Source organism: Corythoichthys intestinalis, chromosome 21 (assembly GCF_030265065.1).
Source record: "Corythoichthys intestinalis isolate RoL2023-P3 chromosome 21, ASM3026506v1, whole genome shotgun sequence".
NCBI classification, from domain to species: Eukaryota; Metazoa; Chordata; class Actinopteri; order Syngnathiformes; family Syngnathidae; genus Corythoichthys; species Corythoichthys intestinalis.
Genome location: NC_080415.1, coordinates 26652876 through 26671607, shown reverse-complemented (window position 1 = coordinate 26671607; position 18732 = coordinate 26652876). Strand labels below are relative to the sequence as shown.

Below are 18732 nucleotides of genomic sequence, written 5' to 3'. Positions count from 1 at the left end.
TCAATTTCTGTCAGTTTTGGGGGGCATGACGGATCACGTTTTGTTGGGTTTCACATTAACCTAAAGATTTTTATGTGACAGGGTGTTAATGTGTGGAGTTTCAGTTTTTCCGTAATCTTTTTTTTTTTTTTTTTTTTTAATGTGTTAACCTCACAATTTTCACATTTTAACGTGATAAAAATTAAAAATTTCACATTTTAAAGCCAAACTTCACCTTCTAATGGGATAAGGTTTACGCCTAAACATAATGTGTTACTGTAGTAATCTGAGAAATTTTAAATTTTCAAGGGGAAATTCAGAATTTTTTACCTTAGGCTTAATCTTCAAGTTAGCTGTGGTTTAATTAGTCGGTGGAGTTGATTTCCCAAAAATTCCGTGCAGTTAGTTATTTATTAGTTTCAGGGCTCCGGAGTGGCTAAGCTAGCGTGAGTCAATGAGCCGGTCCTAGCATGCAAATAAAAAAACAACAAATGCACGCATGAAACTCACAGATGACACATGCAGTAGTGTTGGCTATGTTTTCAGGATGAAGTTACTAAAACTTACCATTGCATGTCAATAACTGCAGTATAAGCAGCAAAATTTTTAATTCAGTAGCTCTGTAGGTAACAGGCTGCAGAGCAGAGGGATATTTTTTTCACCAGGGTGTTTATGTATTGTATTGTATGTTATGTATTGTTCCTTGTTCTTCACAGAGAATTTGTGGAAACTCATTTGCCCATTTCTTCTGTCTGTTTCCACAGCTTCTAAATGCACGTTTCACTATGTTGCCGTTTTTCAGTCAAGACTCTGTAGACTGATGCAGTTTTCGAGGAAAGTGGGAAATCGTAGTTTTCCAACCTCCGACCAGGAAAAATATAATTGGAAGGCCACTCAAACTGGGGGGCCCTAGTCGCGAAGTCAGGAAAAAAATGTACCCCGGATTCACAAGTTCCTTCAATCAGACTCGACAAAATGCGCTGCCTGTTGAAAAGCAGATCGTCAATAATACAATTAAGGTGGCAGTTTCCAGTGTGGTAGGGTTCCCACCTTCCTCGAATGCAGCATGAGCACGAGCTGCCAAAACTCTCCTCTACTCATTACGCATCTGAATAAAAAAATTATCCCACAGAAATAAATGAATTACGGCAGTTTGGTGTGACATTGTTTTGGCTGCACAAGTATTTTTAAAAACGATCTGCATTTTGAACTTTTTTGACCGTTAGATCTGTGAGTATTGTTTTTTTATCGGTATGCTAGGAAGGGACCATTGACTCGCGCTAGCTTAGCCACTCTGGAGCCCGAAAATTAATAAACAACTAACAAACTGCATGAAATTTGTTCAAATCAACTCCACCCATTAATTTAACCCCCACTACCTTGAAGATTAAGCCTAAAGTCAAACATACTGAACTTCCGCTTTGAGTGATAAGTTCGATGTGTCAACGCCAGAGGTGGGTAGTGCTACATTTTCTCCGTTATATTTACTTGAGTAACTTTTTGAGAAAAATGTACTTCTTAGAATAGTTTTACCACACAATATTTTTTACTTTTACTTGAGTAGATTTGTGAAGAAACACTACTCTTACTCCGCTACTTTGGGCTACACTCGAGTCGTTACATTTTTCCTCTTTATTCTACATATTGACGTTATTTTTGCAGAGATGCCAGTTTCACCAATGAGATGGCGCAACAACAAACACATTATAAAATTCGGAGGTGACAATGTTTTTTTCTCCACTAGACGGCACTCTCGCTCTTTTGACAATTAAGTTTGATGATTTTTTTGGTCATCTTTTTGACATAATACGGTCATGTAATAGGCTTAAGTATGATAATCACAGTTCATATGGAGAAAGTTATGCTGAGAAAAAAATACCTTTAAAAAAACAGACATTGTAAGCAGTTACTCACAATGTTACTCAGTATTTGCAAATTCTTTTCAACAAATACTTTTTCCTTGTACTTGAGTAAATTTTTAGAAGAATACTTTTACTTTTACTTGAGTAATATTATTTAGAAGTAACGCTACAGTGGGACAAATAAGTAGTCAACCACCAATAGTGCAAGTTCTACTAGAAAAGATTAGAGAGGCCTGTAATTGTCAATATGGGTAAACCTCAACCATGAGAGACAGAATTTGGGGAAAAAAAAAAAAAAAAAAACAGTAAATCACATTGTTTGATTTTTAAATAATTTATTTCCATATTAGAGTGGAAAATAAGTATTTGGTCACCTACAAACAAGCAAGATTTCTGGCTGTCAAAGAGGTCTAACGTCTTCTAACGAGGTCTAACGAGGCTCCACTCGTTACCTGTATTAATGACACCTGTCCTAACTCATTATCGGTATAAAAGATACCTGTCCACAACCTCAGTCAGTCACACTCCAAACTCCACTATGGCCAAGACCAAAGAGCTGTCAAAGGACACCAAAGAGAAAATTGTAGACCTGCACCAGGCTGGGAAGACTGAATCTGCAATAGGTAAAACGCTTGGTGTACAGAAATCAACTGTGGGAGCAACTATTACACATACAACAGCACTGACAATCTTCCTCGATCTGGGGCTTCATGCAAGATCTCACCCCGTGGTGTCAAAATGATCCCAGAAATTCCAGAACCACACGGGGGGACCTAGTGAATGACCTACAAAGAGCTGGGACCACAGTAACAAAGGCTACTATCAGTAACACAATGCGCCGTCAGGGACTCAAATCCTGCACTGCCAGACGTTTCCCCCTGCTGAAGCCAGTACACGTCCAGGCCCGTCTGCGGTTCGCTAGAGAGCATTTGGATGATCCAGAAGAGGATTGGGAGAATGTGTTATGGTCAGATGAAACCAAAATAGAACTTTTGGGTAGAAACATAGGTTCTCATGTTTGGAGGAGAAAGAATACTGAATTGCATTCGAAGAACACCATACCCACTGTGAAGCATGGGGGTGGAAACATCATGCTTTGGGGCTGTTTTTCTGCAAAGGGACCAGGACGACTGATCTGTGTAAACGAAAGAATGAATGGGGGCACGAGAGATTTTGAGTGAAAATGCTGGGTCTTTCAGCATGATAATGATCCCAAACACACGGCCAGGGCAACAAAGGAGTGGCTTCGTGAGAAGCATTTCAAGGTCCTGGAGTGGCCTAGCCAGTCTCCAGATCTCAACCCCATAGCAAATCTGTGGAGGGAGTTGAAAGTCCGTGTTGCCCAATGATAGCCCCAAAACGTCACTGCTCTAGAGGAGATCTGCATGGAGGAATGGGCCAAAATACCAGCAACGGTGTTTGAAAAGCTTGTGAAGAGTTAAAGAAAACGTTTGGCCTCCGTTTTTGCCAACAAAGGGTACATAAAAAAGTATTGAGATGAACTTTTGGTATTGACCAAATACTTATTTTCCACCATGATTTGCAAATGAATTCTTTAAGAATCAAACAATGTATTGTCTGTATTTTTTTCTCCGCCATTCTGTCTCTAATGGTTGAGGTATATCCATGTTGACAATTACAGGCCTCTCTAATATTTTCAAGTGGGAGAACTTGCACAATTAGTGGTTGACTATACTATACTTATTTGCCCCACTGTACACTTACTTAGGCAAAATATTGGGCTACTCTACCCACATCTGGTCATCGCAGTCATTTTAAACAGTTTAATGTGCTGATTCAGGTGTTAACTTGATAAATTCAGCTTCAGGTATCCATCATGGACCATGGTATTTAACACTTTTACAGGGCATTAAATCTTGGCAGTCTTCATATACAATTGATTTAATGTTAGTCTCTTACCTCCAAACGTGATCTGTGGATGAAGTGCTCTCCCGTCGACACCTTCACAAAACGAACGCAGTTATGACTCGCTCCGTGAGACAAAATTCTCCCGTTCGAGGCGGCGTCTACCTGAGAGGTGATGCTCATTGAAGCAGAGATGTCGATACAGAAGATGAGCAGAGGCTGGGAATTGCTCAGGAGCTTTTTGGGGGGCCTGAGCAAGAACAAGCCGTGCTCCAAACCGACACTCAGAGCGCCTTGCTCGCAGAAGTAACACCCATTGATCTAAAGGACATAGGAGAGCATGTTCAGGAAATGCGCTCACCAGAAGAAGCTAAAAACTACATTGGTACCTCTACATACGAAGTTAATAAGTTCCCGGACTTTGTAAGTCGAAATGGTCGTATGTCGAGCAGGATTTTCCCATAAGAATACACAAAAATTCCATCAATTCGTTTCACAGCCCGAAAACCTACACTAAATCCTTAATAGATACTGCTGGTACTATTGCAAATAGCAACTACACAGAGCAAAACAAATAAATGATGAAAAAAATGGGAATAATAATATAATAATAGTACGGCTGTCAAAATTATCGCGTTAACGGGTGGTAATTAATTATTTAACATAATCACGTTAAAATATTTGACGCAATTAACGCACATGCCCCGCTCAGACAGATTTAAATGACAATACAGTGAAATGCCTACTTGTTAATTGTGTTTTATGGAGTTTTGCTGCCCTCTGCTGGGTGTGACTGATTTTATAGGCTTCAGCACCCATGAGCATTGTGTAAGTAATTATTGACATCAACAATGGCGGGCTACTAGTTTATTTTTTGATTGAAAATTCTACAAATTTTATTAAAACGAAAACATTAAGAAGGGTTTTAATAAAATTTCTATAACTTGTACTAACATTTATCTTTTAAGAACTACAAGTCTTTCTATCCACGGATCGCTTTAACATAATGTTAATAATGTTAAGCTATCTTGTAGATTTATTGTTATAATAAACAAATACAGTCCTTATGTACCGCATGTTGAATGTATATATCCATCTTGTGTCTTATCTTTCCATTCCGACAAAAATTTACAGAAAAATATGGCATATTTTATAGATGGTTTGAATTGCGATTAATTGCGATTAATTACGATGAATTAATTTTTAAGCTGTAATTAACTCGATTAAAATTTTTAATCGTTTGACAGCCCTAAATAGTAGTAATAATAATAATATTACCTGTAATAATGTAACGAATCAGGTTCTAATGTGGTGGATGTGTTTTGCGTGGTGTACCTGAACGCAGCACGTGGCTGACATGCCAGAGTGAGAGAGGATTTTTTACTTTCACTTTGTTAAGCTGCAGCAGACAGTAGGCAGTGTTGTTAATCTTACTTTAAAAAGCAATTAATTACAGTTACAAATTACTTCTCCCAAAAAGTAATTGCGTTAGTTAAGTAACTAAGTTACCTGAATATAAGAGTAATTAGTTACTTGGCAAAGTAACTGGTGATAATTTTAATGTTTTTTTTTTTCTCAAAAAAAAAAAAAAGAAAAAAAAAGAAAAACCGGTCACACAATGTGAAGTTTAAAGGGTTTTTGGGACAATTGGCCCTAGCCCAATTATTTACCCTAAACTTAACTAGACACAGGGGTATTGCGGATATTGTGATAACTAGATAGTAACCTTTGCTATGTGTGGAAGTCATTTAATGTTGTGAATCAAAGGTTAAAGTTGTTAAAATTGCTCCTGTTATTGCATTAGTTCCCTTCTGTCTACTTTCGACATGTGTAAGTTTTAAAACGGTTTCATCATTTAAAGATAGATTTAAGTCAAGATTTTGCCAATTTAGGAGCATTTTAGATAAAAAGTTACTTAAGTTCGCTAGGAATGTTCTCCACAACAGAGCCTTCCTGAGAAGTCTAATGCTTTAAGATGGCGGCTGTTTACTAACACATCTAGTTCTTTATACATGTTGCTAATGCCGCCGTGTCTGTCATTTGCATCTAGTTCTATAATATGTGATATCCAGTGTTGTCAGTAACGCGTTACTGTAATCTGATTACTTTTTTCAGTAACAAGTAATCTAACGCGTTCATTTTTCTACACCAGTAATCTGATTAAAGTTAGTTTTCTTCGTGTCTCTGCGTTACTATTTTTTCATTGCCTCATAACGTATGTAAAATGAAGATTATTGTAGTCATGTACGAAGAGCATTTTGAATAGAAAATGCTAAAATAAAAGGTTCCCGGTACGTGTTTCCATGACGACCTCTTAGCTATTTCCTGTTTTGGTCTCGTGTCACATGTGTTGTGGGACTGAAGGCGTGGGCCAGGCGGGTGGACATTGGAGCCGAGTGTTGACACCTTGCGAGGGAATGTTGATCTGTGGATATCCATGAATGAAGGTGAGTATTTTTCCTTCATTCTGGATGGTATCAGCAAAAGGTTGGACTTCCTACATGCGCGGCCATTTCGTAGTTTTGCTCTAGCAACGACGGGCAGTCATCGCTCTAAGTTGGCAAGCTTTGTTTACATCATATGTGTGTTGCACATTTATGCCGTGAGGTGATGTGTTCGTTTAGCATCTGTGGGATGTGTTGTAAGTCCGATTGAGTGTAAAGTGCTTAGTTGCCGCCATGTTTTGTGGCCAAATTCACCACCTGTGTGTTGAGAGGAGTACTTCCGGGTCGTGGACGCGCATCCGCGCCCGCCACCACCTTTGCAATTTTGTGCAGTCAGTTTGCATTGTTTTACATTGGCACTGATATGCTGTTAACCATAACCCGAAATTCAGAAGTTTTGACATTAGGCTTAATCTTAGAGTTAGCAGGGTTTAATTGGTTGGTGGAGTTGATTTCAACAAATTCCAAGCAGTTTGTCAGATACATGTTAGTTTCAGGGCTCCGGAGTGGCTAAGCTAGCGCGAAATTCTGATATTCCCCTTTAAATTCAATCATCGGAAAGTCAATTACGTGTGATGACATTTTTCTGTTGTCATTCTTATGTTGAGGGAGAAAAATGGGTAAAAAGTAACTGACAGATTACTTAAAGTAACGTAGTTACTTTGATAATGAAGTAATCAGTAAAGTAACTAGATTACTTTTTTGAGGCGTAATCAGTAATCAGTGGCTGAAAAGTGTCATTGCATGTAATTGACTTTCCTATATACAGTATATATAGAAGTTGTAAAGCAATAAAACTGAAAAAAAAAAGAATTAAATGAACAAAAAACACCTTGGACAGTCATTTGCTTTGCATATAATTGAAAATATACATATGTAGTAGAGAAAAATATAGTTTTAAAAATGATTTTTTTCTTTGTTTGAAAATATTGTTTTCTGATTGAAGTAACTTTTTTGGGGATTGAATGATTTAGATACAAATGTCCTAATCATAATATGGCCTAAACACAAAAAGGATTGCTTCAATCAAAGAAAACTTTTTCAATGAAAAATTAAGTGTTCATATACAAATTTTTCAATCTCAAATATTTTTTTGCATTCAAAAACTTTTTACTATGATTGACATTTTTCTTTTTTTGATTGAAGTGATTTTTCTTTTTGAAAATATATATTTTTTTAAGCAACTTATTTTTTGATTGAATAATAAAGAGAAACATGTCCTAGCCAAAATGTGGCCCAAACACAAATTAAAAAAAAAACTAAAAATCAAAGAAAATTAACTGTCACGTGCATTTTTTTGTTTTTTGAGTTTTTTGAGTTTCAAATCTATTTTTGCATTCAAACACATTTTTTTTAAATGATTGAAGCGACTTTTTTTTTGGTTGAAAATATATATTTTGATTGAAGCAACTTTAAAAAAAAATGTTTTTTTTATTAAAGTCACTTTTTTAGATTGAATAATGAAGACACAAATCTACCTCCATATGGCTCTGCCCAGGGGATACAATTTTTGACTGGGGTAACTACATTGGCACGACAGCAGCGGGCGTACCAAATTCAATGGTTGACGATCTTGGCGAAAAGCATTTCCTAAGCAGCCTGATTTAGAATTCCCCTCAAGAATGATGGGAGACAAAAAACGCTCATTGTCAACTTATTATTTTAAATATTTTTGTAAGTTAATTTTATTGCTGACACTGCGTTTTGGGGTCATCAACATGTTGTGCCCCCCTCCCCCAAAAGTCAAACTCCGCCTATGTGGAACCAATGTTGATTTCTCTCACACGAAAATCCGCCATGCGTCCGTCTCGCCGGAAACCAATGAAATTGCGACGCTGTCATGAATCGTCGTATTTCGAGCATATCGTCGGATGTAGAAACAAATGGCGAGTCAAATTTTATGTCAGATGTCAAAAAGATCATGTGTCGAAGCGATCGTATGTCGAGGTACTACTGTAGTTGGATTTCAGAATCTTTTCCTACCGCGTTATCGTACGCGGAGTACAGCACAGCTCCACACTGAGAGCAGGAGGTGGGTTTCCCTTGTGTGCACTGCACTGGAATAACCATGAGCATCGTCAGTGGATGAGACAGATACAACCAAGCTCAAAAGTGACTGACCTTTCTCCAACAGCAGCTTTCCCAAACTGACCAGAATCACGTTGGGGTTCCCTTGGAGAGGCCTCGAATCGTCTGCGGGTGCTGCAAAAATACAGAAAATTCCAGATACTCAGCCGTTATAAACTTTGGCCTTTTACAGTGCATTACATGTTAGCAATAGACATAGTGATAAATCATTTGATCCGCATATCATTGACTATGGTCTTTAACAGTGCGTCAAAGTCAAAATGCTTTGGACATCTATCTCTGTCAATGGCAGCCAATGAGTGTTTGAACGATTAATTCCGTCTGTCCTTCACTAAGGGAGCCCACGTACCACTGGTGGTATCATTACCAAAATTTAACAACGGTTGAGATGGGAGATAGCTTATCTCACAAGGATAGAAAATACAGGTACGTTTTTTTTTTTTTTTTTTTTTATGTACCTGGAGGTGGCGGTGCAGAAGTCGGGCATATAATTGTTTCTTCATGAGATGAAGATGCGGGCAGAAGATCCAAGTACTCCGGCATGTTCTTCAAAAAGCTCGGACGAGGAGGAAGAGGTGGAGCCGAGGCTGCAAAATGTTGTTTCGGTATCCGATGATGTGATCAGAACAACTTGACAACAGGTTCTGCTTGATTTCGTAATTTTTTTTTTTTTTTTGCTTACGTGCCGTGTGGCCAGACGAATTCGCATCGAGTCCAGTGCCGTCTGGGATATCAGGCGTGCTGTGACCTTCCAGTGACTCCGGTCTCACGTTGTCGTAGATAAACTTGTCAGCAGTTTGATTGGGAGAAGGGGAGCGGCTATTTGATGCAGATGTCAAGTGGGGTGGAAGCAAAGCTGTGGTCAAAATAGGATGCCAAAAAAATTTGCATCAGGAAGGTTATCCGGTAGCACCATCAAGAATATCACCAAAGCCAACAACACTAACAGCTAGAAAATGGCATTTCTGGAGAAATTGTGTGGGTAGCTTTGCTGAGCTGGTTGGTAAGCTTGTAATACAAGTACACAAAAGTACATGGACTTGTAGTACCAGTACGCATACTTTTAGTACATGAACGCATACTTTGAGTAAAATTACATGCACATTAATGTACTTGTAGCAGATGTACACGCACGTGTAGTACATGTACAGGCGGGTACACGCACTTGTAGGACATGTATACGCGAGTACACGCACTTGTAGTACATTAATACGCAAGTACACGCACTTGTAGTACATGTACACGTGAGTACACGTGCTTGTAGTACCAGCACACGGATGTATATGTGTTTCAAGTTCAAATACACACAGTTCACATAGTTATAGTAAATGTATATGTAAGTAAATGTACTTGTAGTACCAGCACACATACGTACACTTGCTTGTAGTACCAGTACAGGCGAGTACATGTACTTCAAATACAAATACACACACTTCAAATAGTTGTAGCACATGTACACGCTTGTAAACGTACTTGTAGCAGATGTACACGTGTGTAGACGTACTCGTAGCAGATATACACGCGTGTAAATGTACTCGTAGCAGATGTACACGCGTGTAAACGTACTCGTAGCAGATGTACACGCGTGTAAACGTACTCGTAGCAGATGTACACGCGTGTAAATGTACTCGTAGCAGATGTACACGCGTGTAAACGTACTCGTAGCAGATGTACACGCACGTGTAGTACATGTACACGCGGGTACACGCACGTGTAGTACATGTACACGCGGGTACACGCACTTGTAGTACATGTACACGCGTGTACACGCACTTGTAGTACATGTACACGCGTGTACACGCACTTGTAGGACATGTACACGCACTTGTAGTACATGTACACGCGAGTACACGCACTTGTAGGACATGTACACGCACTTGTAGTACATGTACACTCGAGTACACGCACTTGTAGTACATGTACACGCGAGTACACGTACATGTAGTACCAGCACACGCATGTACATGTATTCCAAGTACAAATACATACAGTTCACATAGTTGTAGTAAATGTACACGCAAGTATACTTACTTGTACTACATGTACATGCAAGTACATGTACTTGTAGTACCAGCACACATGCTTGTAGTCCCATTACGGGCGAGTACATGTACTTTAAATACAAATACACACAGTTTACATAGTTGTAATTCTGGTACATGCGAGTACATGTACTTGTAGTACCAGCACAGGCGCATACACGTACTTGTAGTACATGTACATGAGGGTACACGTACTTGTAGTTCCAGCACACGCATGTACATTTGCTTGTAGTAACAGTACAGGCAATTACATGTACTTCAAGTACAAATACACACAGTACACATAGTTGTAGTACATGTACATGCGAGTATACGTACTTGGAGTATAGGTACATGCGAGTACATGTACTTGTAGTACCAGAACACGTACGTACACGTGCTTGTAGTACCAGTACAGGCAAGTACATGTAATTCAAATACAAATACACACAGTTCACACAGTTGTAGTGTTGGTACATGTGAGTACACGTACTTGTAGGACATGTACACGCACTTGTAGGGCATGTACATGCAAGTACACGCACGTGTAGTACATGTGCACGCGAGCACACGCACTTGTAGTACATGTACACGCGAGCATATGCACTTGTAGTACCAGCACACATATGTACATGTGCTTGTAGTAAAAGTACAGTCAAGTACATGTACTTCAAGTACAAATGCACAGAGTTCACAAAGTTGTGGTAATTTGGTATTAATGTGGTATTTTTCTTTCTTTGTATGGCCCTAATACTGTGCAGTACTAGAACTAAGAAAAAGAACAAGTTTGATTTTCATACTTTGTCCCTGTACCTGTCTTTCGGGTGGGTATTAACCGCTTGGAAGATTGCTGCTCTAAATAAGCATTGTCATAGTGGTGAGATCTGGAACCCGCCATTCCCTGCTGTCTACTCTTGTCCGGCCACTCCCCAACTTTAGGGCACGACTCGTCCGACTTGACTGGGGGAGGCGGAGGTGCTGCGGCAGGACGGATCCAGTTGACGGGAGGCAGGAGTGCTGCAAGGGAAGGAAATATTAGCGTTTAGCTAATCAAATGTCAGTGCTTAGCTAAAAGAATATTAGCGGTTAGCTAGTTGAGCTAGTCAAGCCCGTGTGGCTTTTGGCTAGCTTATCGCAAAGGAATGTTTTTAATGAAAGATTTAGAAGTCAGTTTTATCCTTTTAATTCTTACCTGACCGTTTGAAGACCTGCGAATTGTCTTTTGGAGCCGCTGGTGGCGACACGTAGACAAAATCGCAAGCAAATTCCATCGCCTTCGCGCAGGCCTGATCGATAAAATGAGAACATGTTAGCTAAAACATAAATACTGAGCACTAGCTTAGCTCCGCAAACATTTGAGGGATTAAGTCACAGGTGTCAAACTCGCATCGCAGGGAAAGTAAAAAAAAAATTAAAAAAAAAAAAAAAAAAAAAAAGTATATATATATATATATATATATATATATATATATTTTTTTTTTTTTTTTTTTTGTCGCTCAAATTGTGTTTAAATAACATTTGCAATTTTTGCTCTTTGGAAAAAAAATTAAATAAAAATTATTTCTATTTAAAAATGAAGAGGTTTTTTGCTTTATTTTCTTTTGTTTTAAATTTGAAAATAATAATAATAATTACCGTTCTGTTTTTGATTTTAGTTTTAAAAATTTAAGAACAAAAAAAAATGTGAAGGATACATTTAAATCACAGCGTATTCTACAGATTTTAAAATTAAAGAAGATAGAAAATAAATTTAAGAGTAAATAAAAGTTGTTTTTCTTTTACCTGTTTTATTTTTTAATTAAAAAAACAACAGAAAAGAGAAAAAAAGAAAATAGAGACGATTACTGTTTTTTTCATCTTTCTAAATTTAAAAATATTTACTTTTTTGTTTGTAATTTAAAAAATAATAAAGCGAAAGCGAAAAATTACTGTTTTTTTGTTTATGTTAAAATTTTAAATAACAAAGTAAATATAAATAATACATTTCAATCAGAAAATATTCACTCTATTTTCTTTTATTAGAAAAAGACAATATTTACAGTTTCTAAAAAAATCATATATATGTATATATATATATATATATATGTATATATATATATGTGTATATATATATATATATATATATATATATATATATATATATATATATATATATAAAAGAAAATGTTTTCCAGTTGTTTCAAATGTACAATTAAAGGAAATATAAAACCTATTTAAAAAATATATATATATATACATAAACATTTTATCAATTAAAAAATGTAACAACATAAAGAATATTTGCTAATAACTCTTTCACTGCCTTTGACAATGACACAAATGCAATCATGTGGTAGCCAATGATCTTTCTGCTTTGAATTTAAATGAGTAGCGACATTTAAATGTTAATTATTTTAATCATTCACTGCCAATCCTCCCAATTCAATTGGATTGGACTATTCTGGAATATCTTTGGGTCAACAGTGTCTATTAAAAAACGTAACCAACAATGTCGTTCTATTTGATCATCGATTTGTTGTCGATTAGTTTGACAACCCTGAACAAACCCCGAAAAAAAATAACCGAATATGTGCGTTTAATGTACTTACTCAGGCAAGATAAGTGAACGACGTGATTGTGCGGCAGTGGGTGATTTCTGTATAAAGTTGTTTTACACGACGTGATTGTCAGACATGTAACCAGACCGGTTCGGCCTATTATGCATTTGTTGACATCACCGATGGAAAAACTGCTTAAATTAAGCACGTGTTGCTTCTGACTTCACTCAGGTATTTGTGAATGGAACAGCATGGGTAGATTTTTTCATTGCACATTTTAAAAGTTATTTTAACCAATTCAGTGCCATGGACAGTGCCACTCCATCAAGGGAAAATGGCGTGCATAGCCTTCAATGGCATGGACATGCATGGCCTGCAAAATTGCCATATACCCCAAAAAATACCACATACCAAAATAAATAAATAAATAAATAAATAAATGCCACAAACCGAAATCCATTTTGCCACCTACCAAAAATGGCACATGACAATATCCATTTTGCCACATGGCAAAAACAATGCCACACGTCAAAATCAATTTTGCCACATGGCAAAAAAAAAAAAAAAAAAAAAAAAAAAAAAAAAAAAAAAAAGCCACATGGCAAAAACCATTTTGCCACATGGCAAAAAAAATGCCATATGGCAAAGAAAAAATGCAACATAGCAAAAATTTTTCCATTTAGCAAAAACATGCCACATGTCAAAATACATTTTGCCACATGGCAAAATCAATTTTGCCATATGGCCAAAAAAAAGCAACATGTCAAAATACATTTTGCCACATGGCAAAAAAAATGCCACTTGGCAAAGACAAAATGCCACATGGCAAAATCCATTTTTCTACATAGCAAAAACATGCCACATGTCAAAATACATTTTGCCACATGGCAAAAAATGCCACATGGCACAATCAATTTTGCCATATGGCAAAAAAAGCAACATGTGAAAATACATTTTGCCGCATGGCAGAAAAATGCTACATGGCAAAATCAATTTTGACACGTGGCAAAAAAATGCCACATTGCAAAATCCATTTTGACACATGGCAAAAAAATGCCACATGGCAAAAAAAAAAAATTTTTTTTAATCCATTTTTCCACATGGCAAAAAATGCCACATGTCAAAATACATTTTGCCACATAGCAAAAAAATGCCACATGGCAAAGAAAAAATGCCACATGGCAAAATCCATTTTGCCACATGGCTAAAAATGCCACATGGCATAATCAGTTTTGCCATATGGCAAAAAAGCAACATGTCGAAATACATTTTGCCGCATGGCAAAATCAATTTTGACACGAGGCAAAAAATGCCACATGGCAAAAAAAAATGCCACATTGCAAAATCAATTTTGACACGAGGCAAAAAAATGCCACATGGCAAAAAAAAATGCCACATGGCAAAATCCATTTTTCCACATAGCAAAAACATGCCACATGTCAAAATACATTTTGCCACATGGCATAATCAATTTTGCCATATGGCAAAAAAAGCAACATGTCGAAATACATTTTGCCGCATGGCAAAAAATGCCACATGGCAAAATCGATTTTGACACGTGGCAAAAAAATGCCACATGGCAAAAAAAATGCCACATTGCAAAATCCATTTTGACACATGGCAAAAAAATGCCACATGGCAAAATACATTTTGCCACATAGCAAAAAAATGCCACGTGACAAAAAAAATGCCACATGGCAGAGAAAAAATGCCACATGGCAAAATCCATTTTGCCACATGGCAAAAAAAAAAAAAAAGCCACATGGCAAAATCCAATTTGCCACATGGCAAATACCACTTTTGGTTCTCACTCTTTCTCAGAATTAAAAGATGTTTTAAAAAACATTTTAAAAAAAACATACATTTTACAAATAATAATAAAAAAAATCTCCATTCTTAATTATTTTTTACAAAAATATGTAAAAAAGTTCAAATTTACATTTCTTTTTACCTTTTTTTTTCTAACCGCAACTGCGAGAGCAAAAGTCCGACATTTTGCAATATTTTGGCCGAAAATTCAGGGATTTCATCATCCATGGTCCATTATATAAATGCCCGCGACCTTGGAGCTCCTCCCCTCTGATTACGCAAAGATACAATTATCTAAAAGAGTAAGATTAAACTGGATTTTGCGTAATAAAAGAACAGATTTTGGGCATAAAGTAGCGCACTCAAACGAAGAACTGCAAACGAGTGAAGAACATGAAGACCGTCCTTGCCGCCCTTCTCGTCTTTGTGCTCGTCGGTCAGGGTGAGTGACTGATTTATCAACTCGATTAACTGGCGCATGTTTCAGTCCCATTGATGGTTCATTCGCCCTCTCCCGTTTAGACTGGGAGAGGGCGAATGAATGTTCGGACGTCTGGTGCCGTCAATGGCAGTCATTGAGGTAAATGTGTTTACTTAAAACCTTTTTCATTTACTTGTCAAGGTGAGGCTCTGCGATGTTACTGCGGAGGAATGCGGATTGAGAACTGCCCACCTGAGAGTGATGCATGTATCAGTGGCATTTTTAATCCTCGTGAGTGGTTTGTTCATTATTTGTCATTGGTTGTCATATTCATATTCATAGATGAAATATGAATTTATATTTAACAAATATACATCAAAAAGCATTGGAGAAATACATAAGTAAATACACATATAAAAAAGTAAAAATGCAATAAAAAAAGAAAGCATTAAATAAATAAAAATAAGTAATTTAGACAAGAATATTTAAAATACATAATAATTTTGGGGAAAATATAGAAAATAAAAAGGAGGAATTTATTGATAAATTCTTCTTATTTGAGTTTTTATTATTCGTAAAAAATCTAATAAATTTTTATTTTAATTTTTTTTAAATGTTTACTTATATTCTTTATTATTTTTCAATCTCATGTCTTTTTGTCATTTAGGATTTTATTAATTTTTTGCTGCGTTTTTTAATTTAATGTTCTGTATTTACGATACTTTCTTTAATCACTAAAATTAAAGAAATAAATTTGGGGAAACTATAAATAAAATATAAATAAAATAAATAAATAAAAAAAGGAGGAAACTATTGATACATTCCTAAAAATATTTTTTTATTATTAAAAAAAAAATATATATATATATATATATATATATATATATATATATATTAGGGCTGTCAAAATGATCGCGTTAACGGGCGTTAATTAATTTTTAAAATTAATCACGTTAAAACATTTGACGCAATTAACGCAGATGTCCCGCTCAGACAGATTTAAATGACAGTAGACTGAAACGCTCACTTGTTATGGAGTTTTGCCGCACTCTGCTGGCGCTTGGGTGAATGACCATCTCGCATATTGCTTCAAACAGATTACAATGAGGCCGTTTATGGACATTAAGAGTGAAGAGAATGCCACCGGCCGCTTGGGGGCAGCGCCGTTCCATACTCATGTTATTTCTCCTAAACGTGGGAGAATTAGTAGTTGTGAGATGTTTATGCTGTATTCACAATGCAATGCAAATTGCTATTTGTGCTCCACACATATTTCGGTAAGTTTTCTTTCTTTTAGTGGCAATTATGTGTCTCTTGTTGTATTTTGGGTAAGATATGTACAGATATATGTTATACAGTAGAGGCGAGTGGACAAAGGCGTTCTTTGGACCGCGCCGTTTATTCGCAACTCCTTCACAACAAACATACACATACATTGATACACTGCCAATGGGAAACCCATTGACAGTGTATCAAATACTTGTTCTCCCCACTGTAAGTATCGTTTAGTGAAAGCACAACAAAAATAATATTCCTATCTCTCCCCCAAAAAATAATGTTCACAAAAAGAAAAGCACTTCAGTCTATAGTAATGAGGCCCTATTCTGACACACAGTTAAACAACCATGCAAAATGAACTGGCATTCCATATCAAAATAGCTATCCAAAATACACATAAAACTTAGACTTTGGTCACTCTATTTTTATTATTGTTATTTTTATTCTTATTATTATATTAACTCTACTTTTGATTGAAAATTTTACAAATTTTATTCAAACGAAAACATGAAGAGGGGTTTTAATATAAAATTACTAGAACTTGTAACTATAACATTTATCACTTTAACAGAAAGAATGTTAATGCCATTTGTGGATTTATTGTTACAATAAACAAATACAGTACTTATGTACAGTATGTTGTATGTATATATCCGTCGTGTGTCTTATCTTTTCATTCCAACAATAATTTACAGAAAAAAATGGCATATTTTAGAGATAGTTTGAATTGCGATTAATTGCGATTAATTACGATTAATTAATTTTTAAGCTGTAATTAACTTGATTAAAAATTTTAATCGTTTGACAGCCCTAATATATATACATTATTTTAAATTATTTTTTTATGATTACTTTTACTCCTGATCATTTTTAAGAAATATTTTTATGATTTTTTTTTTTTTTTTTGGGATCAGGGATTTCTTTAACTTTTATCTGTACTTTTCAATTGAATTTTTTACATTTAGTATTATTTATTGTTATCAAATTAAAGAAATGATTTTTGGGAAAATATAAAAAATAAAATACTAAATGTTGAATTAAATGCTTTTATTTATTAATTGAAATAAATATATATTTTATGTTATACTATATTTGTCATTTAATTACTTTTATTTCTTATTTTTTGTAATCTTTTTGTTTTTTTAATTTTAGGATTTTCAATTCAATTTCCTGTAACTATATATATATTTTATCAATACAATTTTTTCATGTAAAGTAGTTAGTGTGTGTATTCCTTCAGCGCTTTATACATATTTGTCAAATCTTTTGTTGCTATTGCCGCCGTTAGACGTTCAATCCATTTGAAGTGGGAGGGCTTTATTTTCCACAGCAATGACACCTGGCTACGTGAAAGGCTGCTATACGAAGCATGGCTGCGATTATTTGAGACGCTTCGCCACAGTTTCCTGCTGTGACACCGACTTGTGCAACGAATAAAAGTCCGTGGATAGTATCCAGCCCTAATTTGCCTTTTAATATCTGAATAAATACATTGTTTACCTATGCCTGGTGTTGTCTATCTTTTAACTCCAAGTATCACCTCCCAAAATACTATTAGCACCATCATAACAGTCATATAGTAGGTCAAACAGTTCTTCTATTGCAAGTCAAAATAGTTTAACTCATTGGCTGCCACTGATGACAATAGACGTCCAATTTATTTGAACTTAGAAAGACTGACAGTGATCGTTCAATTTATTTATCATGGACTGGATTGGACGACTTCCTCTGTCAATGGCATTGATACATGATCATTCACAGCCATTCCTCCTAGTTTAAATGAATTGGACATCTATCACCATCAATGGCAGACAATAGATGAACTGAGGGTCACTTCATGTACATTTTAGGGCATTTTGCGGGTCAATTCTTCATCTATGGTCTATTCCTGTTGATTTTGGGTTGCTTTCTGTTGGTTCGGGGGGCCCTACAGATCAATTTCTGATGATTTTTACATTAACCTAACAGTTTTTAGGTGACAAGGTTTCACTTTTTCCGTAATCATTTTTACGTGTCAAGCTAGTGTTGCACCGATACCATTTTTTCCGGCCTCGATACAGATACCTGGCTGTGCAGTATTGGCTGATACCGATACCATACTGATACCGCTTTGTTTGAAAATATATACATATATACTATAGGGCTGTCAAAATTAATGCGTTAACGGGCGGTAATTAATTTTTTAAATTAATCACGTTAAAATATTTAACGCAATTAACGCATGCGCGGAACGACCCACTCAAGCGAGAGAGCAGAGAAAGTGCGCAGTTAGCGCAGGCTCAAGTGCTGCGTCCCCCACATGCTTTTGTTTTGTTAATAAAAGTACCCACAAAAAGCCTCTTGGTGTTTATATGTACGCCGCCCGTCTTCCTCAGGAGGAAATCGAACGAACCGAGCCAACCGACGACAACGAGCCAACATGAATCA

At 36.2% G+C, this 18732-nt stretch overlaps 2 protein-coding genes across 4 annotated transcripts in view; one reads left to right on the top strand and one right to left on the bottom strand.

Annotated features, from left to right (window-relative positions):
• Window positions 1–14949, bottom strand: part of si:dkey-9k7.3 (circularly permutated Ras protein 1) — a 40392-nt gene extending 25443 nt beyond the window's left edge. Inside the window, exons 1-9 of one of the 3 annotated variants that reach the window (XM_057825653.1) lie at window positions 14749–14949; window positions 11453–11546; window positions 11074–11277; window positions 8922–9095; window positions 8698–8826; window positions 8273–8353; window positions 8135–8208; window positions 3873–4028; window positions 3762–3803 (exon numbers count right to left, since the gene is read on the bottom strand). In XM_057825653.1, the coding sequence (XP_057681636.1) occupies window positions 3762–3803; window positions 3873–4028; window positions 8135–8208; window positions 8273–8353; window positions 8698–8826; window positions 8922–9095; window positions 11074–11277; window positions 11453–11531 (939 nt within the window). In that variant the 5' untranslated portion in view covers window positions 11532–11546; window positions 14749–14949. Of the gene's footprint in view, window positions 1–3761; window positions 3804–3872; window positions 4029–8134; window positions 8209–8272; window positions 8354–8697; window positions 8827–8921; window positions 9096–11073; window positions 11278–11452; window positions 11632–12848; window positions 12909–14748 lie in introns of those variants that run through there. The other 2 variants (XM_057825651.1, XM_057825652.1) reach the window with 2 other exon arrangements.
• LOC130909331 (alpha-elapitoxin-Al2a-like) lies at window positions 14861–17810 on the top strand. Its single transcript, XM_057825660.1, has 3 exons — window positions 14861–15048; window positions 15229–15318; window positions 17636–17810. The coding sequence occupies exons 1-3, from the start codon at window positions 15000–15002 to the stop codon at window positions 17740–17742; spliced, it is 246 nt and encodes an 81-aa protein (XP_057681643.1). The 5' UTR covers window positions 14861–14999; the 3' UTR covers window positions 17743–17810.
• Window positions 17811–18732: the final 922 nt, after the last annotated feature.